A 6,068-nucleotide genomic window follows, 5' to 3' on the forward strand; every position below is an offset into this window, starting at 1 on the left:
TCAACCAGAAGGTGAACAGCTGGTTGCGATAAGTTTGGCGTTTGATTGCTCTGTTCTTATACAAGAGAGCAGAAAAAGGTGGAGAACGATGTAGATATTGGAATAATTCCTGCCCAAGGACTCGTGCCCCCTAAACTCCCGGACCTGGAAAGCAGCGTGACGGAAGGTGGGCTGAACTACAGGTTCACCTCCCCTGTTGCACAGCACCAGGCATCCAGATGTGACATCAGCCAGCAGGCTGACAATCAGGTGAAAGCAGAAACGAAAGAGACAAAAATAGCTAAAAGTTTGCTCTTTTAAACGACTTTAAAAATAAATTTTCCACCTTGACGATCAATACTCTCTGTTGCTTTAGCAGGCGGTAAATGCAGTTCCCTCAACCAGCCAGGAGATGACAGACTGCAACAGGACTTTAACGGCTCAGGAGCTCTACCAAGTCGAGATCGGTCCGATTTGAATTCCGTTTTATAGCGCTCCACAAAGCCCTGTTTGCACTGTCCGACAGTGAACTGACGTTAGAGAGTAGAAGTGTGTTTTCAAATGAAGTTGTGTCTTCTTTCAATCATCCGTGGATTGAAGGTCCAGTGTGTAAAATTTGGCTTGATTTATGATTTTTATATTTGGCAAAAGTTAAACATACAGCCCATAAATATATTAATAAAAGTGTATACTTGCAGTGCAATAAAAGCAATTTGGGTTTCCTACCCTGAGAACGGTTCTCCATGTACATTTAGCAAGGGCCTTTCTCCCAGTTAGCTACCATCATGCGCCGTCATTTAATACCAGGCTTCCTTCAAAATTTTGCACACTGGACATTTGATACTCTATTTATTACAGAGAATTTGAAGTATTCTTGAGAAATCTGAAGCATCTAAGAGCAAAGGAGATGTCTCTGAAAAAAAAACGTTCCCTCCCTCCTCAGGCCCGTTGTTGGTGGACTTCGGGGAGGTGTGCGCTCAGTCGGTGTGCACCCAGAGGCTGGAGCTGACCAACGGCCTGCCGTGGTTCGTGTGGGTGCAGCTGGAGGTGGACTGCCCTGAGCTGCGGGGCTCCTCGCCGCTCTCCCACGTCCTGGCGCCCCGCTCCCGCAGCACTCTGCCCCTGACCTTCCAGAGCAGCATCCTGGGCCCGTTCATCAGGTCCCTGTCGTACTCGGTCAACCAGCGGCACCTCGGCCAGGTCCTGATCCAGGCCCGGGTCGTCCCGCTGTCCCTGGAGCTGTCCTCCAACCTGCTGCTCCTCAATCCGGCGCCGTCCCTGGCGGCGCAGTCTGGCTACAGGTGCTCGGTGACCCTGCGGAACCGACTGAACCACGCGGCCGAGTTCACCTGGCAGCCCGTGGTGACCGAGAGCGGCATTTTGTTCTCCGTCCGACCCGCCACAGGTACCGGCTCGTCGTCGCCTGTCCCTCAATCTCATTTTATGGTTTCCAGAAACAGATTTGGCCTGTGACTGGTTTTTCTAGGCACGCATCAATACCACTTTTAACAGGACGAGTAGAGTACAAGTACTTGCATTTCAGTACCTACCGATACTGAGTACTTGATAAGGCCATTATACATCATCAGTGTTGGCGAGTAATCTATTACTAAGCAATCCGGTACTGTATTTAAAATACTTTTGTTTGTAACAGAGCAATGTAATGGGATTACTCTGGCAAAAATGGCAATTATATCACAATTACTTTGTCAAGTAACAATTCCATCACTTTTCTGAAATATTTTGCAAGCTAAAAATGTCTTATTATCCACAAAATGTCGGAAATTTAGAAAAAACAACCGAAAACAACGACGATGCAGACTGACGATTAATATGCGACGACGCACCAAAACAAGCATGGTGGCGGCAAAAGAAAATAAAGCGATTGCGTTTGATAGCTGGAAATACAAACATATATACACATATTTTGAGTTCATCTCGTCTAAATGAAAGAATATTGTGGTTCGTTGTACGTTATGTGCAGGACACAAGATGTTCTCAACTGTTACTTACTGCTACTTTTTTAAACTAAAGTATTTAGTCATTTATTACTTATGAATCAAAGTAGCTAACAAAGTAATTGGATTACTTTTAAAGGAGTAATCAGTAATCAGTAGTTGGATTACTTTTATGGAGTAATTCCAACACTGTACATCATAAAATGACCTTGATTTTTTTAATATTTTTTTCCCACAGATGTTGTGTTATTTAAACAACATCCTCAGCATGTCATTCTGGAACACAAGTTTCTCTGCAACCCAAACTTTAATATCAATTCTCATGTACATACATATACAACTGGTATCTTATCATGGTATCGGCACGTATGTTACGAGTACGAATAGAGCACTCAAGCCCGGTATCGGTACCGGTGCATTCCTATTGACTCGGCGTGTGTCCCCCGCCCCTCCACCCCAGGTGTGGTGGACCCCTACAGCGAACTGGACTGTGAGGTGGTGTGGCATCCCTCCTTCTCCTCCCCCACCGAGGGAGACTTTGACCTCCTCGTCCACAACGGCAACGTGCAGCGTCTCCACTGCATCGCCAAGGTTTGACCCCCCCCCCGGAAATGATCATGTGGTCGAGTTTTGTCATCAGAAGCACAGTTGTCACAAAGGAGCTCGTGTTTCCATCATAAGCGAATGTAATCACCAAACTGATTCGCCGTCGTCTTCAGATCCACAAAGGCGGCGGTCGGCGTCTAAGGATGAAGACAAATAGATTCAAGGAGAGGAGTCAAAGCACCCCCCCCCCCCCCGCACCTGCTATTTTAAAAATGCATCATGAATAAAGAAGAGGCCTGCGGGACTGATCCTCTGACGGCTGCCTCAGACTAGAAGACAATTCAATAATAACCAGAAACGTTGTTTTTCTGCATCAACCTCTTTTTTTTATTGCGCCTCTCATACACTTCCTTTTTCTGTCTGTGCTGCTCATAAAAGGCCCCTCCTGTTGTTGACAATCACAGTTTCTCATGCCGCCTCTCTCCCAGGTGGGCTCCACCCAGGTGGCGCTGGCAGACAAATACGTCATGTTCGAATCGGTCCCCCTCAACATGCCCTCCGTCAAAACGGCGGTTTTGCAGAACTCCGGACAGAACCACGCCTACTACCAGGTGAGCAGACTCCGCCCAGCACCAGGAGAAACACACAAATCTTGGGAGTTTTTTCCCGAAATGCCAACCCTTTATTTCTTATTTCACAAACTTAGAGGTATGGCCCAATTGAAGGTGTGCCTGTTGTTGTACTTTAATGTACAAGTAACCAACGTTATGTTGGTCATGAGGAGCTGTAGGGGGGTAAGGGGGTGATATGTTCATTTCGTTATATTTTAATTTAATTCATTCATTTATTTATTTTTTACACTCTGCTCAGAGTGCTTTTTATGTGTATGTATGTACATATGTATATGTTGTGTCGGTATAATGTATCTGTGAGGGCATATATGTATATATTTAACAAAAAAAATGTGATTTGCAATTCTGGGACTGGAAATATTTTATATTCTTTTCCAAAAAAAAAAAATCCTTGGAGTTTGTGGCACTCGGTTGACGCTCTCCACCCCCTCTACTGTTCGTCTGAGCCAGGTGCAGGACGTTTGCGCAGTGCCGGGCCTGGTGGTCACTCCGTCTGAAGGGGTGGTGCCGAGCGGAGGGAAGACGGCGCTCCAGGTCCACTTCAACCCCGAGTCCCCCATCAAGTTTGACACCAGGATCGAGGCGAGTGTGGAAAACTTCTTTTTCTCTTTGGAGTCAGTCAGATTCTGTGTTTGCGCGTCCATTTTACCATGTCTTATTACTTTTTTCTCATCAAAGATCGTTCTGAGGAGCATGAAGCCTACAGAGCTGAGAGTGCGGGGATCAGTGGAGCCTCCAAACATTAACATCAGCGTGGTGAGAGTTGATTTATGATTTTTGTATTGGTAAAAGCTTAAAACGCTGCCCATAAATACATGATTTAATATTAATATATTAAAAGTAATTTGCTTTTCCTACCCTTAGAACGGTTCTCATATATAACCACTCGATTTCACAGTTTTTTTTCTCCAAAGTCTTCAAATATTACACACTGGCCAGATGAAAGACATCCGGAGGGGGGGGGACACAGCTTTGCATTGCAGTCATTTAATATCACATTAGGAAACTATTAGCATGCCGGCTAACTCACCAAGTACGAAAAAATTACAATTTTCCCATTTCTCTGCAGACATTTAAAAAAAAAAAAAAAAAATGTAGGTGAGGTTGCAGCCAATCCCAAGGCAGTGGGCTGTTCCTAGACACCAACAACCCTTGTGTATTGTTGGAAGTAGACCAACAAAATGAACGTATTAATTAAGAAAAGGCACTTCCTCCTCTCGAAGTCCAGTTGGGCGTTCTCACGGTCCGCTCTGTCAACTGTGAGGTGTTTTTTTTTTAAGATTTCCCTCCTCTTTGTGCCTTCAGTCCCATTTGAAGTTTCACGGGGTTCGAGCCGGCTCGCGGAAAGCCATCGCCTTCACCCTGACAAACTGCTCGCCGGCCGCCGCCTGGGTCGCCTTCGACTTGTCGCAATACGCCGACTTCTCCCTGCAGCTTCCTCAGCCCTCAGCAGGTGCGACAAACAAAAGCGTGCGCGTCAAGATCACATTTGCGTGGGCTGCCTGATGGATGGATTATTCTAAAAATAAGATGTGAAAGGTAACAAGTCCCCCCCCCCCCCCCTGCTTCTTTAATGTTTCTGCTGGTGTGCAAAGTCAAGAAGAAGACGAGTGTGAGCATCGTGGAGGTCCAGGCCAACCAGTCTGTAGACTGCAGCCTCGTCTTCTCACCCACCCAGGTGAGATGTTGACTCCAATGTTCCCAGTGTCCCTGAATTCTCAGAATTAAGATAAGTTCAATATATCTAGTGCTGAGCTCAGATCCTCAAGCAGCCGATCACAAAACATTGGACAGTACCTAGCATTTCCATTTGATTTCTGCCAGTTTAAACCGTTGTTGACTGTATAGAGAAATGGGCGGAGTCACTGTGACATCAACCACTGGTTAGCGAAGACCCGTTTTCAAGCCTCGCACTTGGTTTCACAATCAGCCACATGCTGAGTTTCTGATTGTTTTTTGATACCGGATGATTCCATATTTGAATGTGTGGGTAGTGGTGGAGGGCAATGATTGGAAAGGGCTGACTGCCCCCCCCCCCCCTGCTGGTAAGCCACTACCTATGGCTACTAGACTGTAGCTGCCTCCACAACACTTCGTAGTGATTTAGGGCTTCTTCCTGTATTGAAAACCAGTCAATTTTAGCTTTCAATCCAAGTTTGGCGCTCCCTGCTGGCCAAACGATGAAATGCAGTTTTTTCGACACATGATGGTGGCCTCCTTTTTTTTTTTTTGTAATTAAAAAAAAGTATTAATGAATTAAATACATAAATAAATAAATAAATAAACCCGCAAATTTGTAAATTTGCGTTCCAAATGGCCACTATTGGTTTTGATACATTCGGTTTGATACATTCTGTGTGCGCCTCGCCACTGTCGGAAGCGTGTTAAATAAGTTCAAACATAATTTGGAGCGCGGCAGCGCTGTGCTGTACAAATGGCGCCAGGAAGCTGTAGAGGAGCTTAGTATCATGTAACAACATTGAAGTGGTTGCTTTGAAAAGTTGGACATTTACATATCCAGAGGGTAACGGCAGAATTGCCTCGCTGCAGGAGGCCACCTACGACTTCGAGGTGCCGCTGACAGTCAGCGGCGTGAGGTGGACCGCGGCCGACGCTCCGTCTTCCTCTCTCACCGCCTCCTCCACCTCCAGTCCCCCCCCCCGCAGACTCGGCCCCATGTCGGCTGGAAGCACCAGGCACGTCGTCAAACCTCAGTCTGTCACCATGGCGACGCCGCAGCCGCTGCGCATTCAGGCCACAGGTGGGGAGGTCGCTGAGGAAGACTTGTTGGTTAATGTGTGTGTGTGTGTGTGTGTGTGTGTGTGTGTCTGTGTGTGTGGCTGAGGTGATATTCAGCGGCATCTGACAGTCCTTTTCTCAAGAAGTGAAGGATCTTGTGATACAAAGGCAACATGTCGCGTGTGTGATTTCAGTGCTGTGCGCCCCGCTGGAA

The 6,068-nt window shown here is 46.5% G+C and overlaps 1 protein-coding gene across 1 annotated transcript in view; it reads left to right on the forward strand.

The window, feature by feature from the left end:
- Positions 1-6,068, forward strand: part of LOC142903621 (cilia- and flagella-associated protein 47-like) — a 45,192-nt gene that overhangs the window by 5,212 nt on the left and 33,912 nt on the right. The window contains exons 13-22 of the mRNA XM_076049372.1: positions 66-249; positions 359-446; positions 923-1,384; positions 2,398-2,528; positions 2,972-3,094; positions 3,566-3,871; positions 4,421-4,568; positions 4,711-4,793; positions 5,666-5,876; positions 6,049-6,068. The exon at positions 6,049-6,068 is cut by the window's right edge and continues 66 nt beyond it. Of these exons, the coding sequence (XP_075905487.1) occupies positions 66-249; positions 359-446; positions 923-1,384; positions 2,398-2,528; positions 2,972-3,094; positions 3,566-3,871; positions 4,421-4,568; positions 4,711-4,793; positions 5,666-5,876; positions 6,049-6,068 (1,756 nt within the window). The remainder of the gene's footprint in view (positions 1-65; positions 250-358; positions 447-922; positions 1,385-2,397; positions 2,529-2,971; positions 3,095-3,565; positions 3,872-4,420; positions 4,569-4,710; positions 4,794-5,665; positions 5,877-6,048) is intronic.

This window comes from Nelusetta ayraudi, unplaced genomic scaffold (genome assembly GCF_046127955.1).
Source record: "Nelusetta ayraudi isolate G7.1 ecotype Tasmania unplaced genomic scaffold, CSIRO-AGI_Nayr_v1 ptg000114l, whole genome shotgun sequence".
Taxonomy (NCBI): Eukaryota; Metazoa; Chordata; class Actinopteri; order Tetraodontiformes; family Monacanthidae; genus Nelusetta; species Nelusetta ayraudi.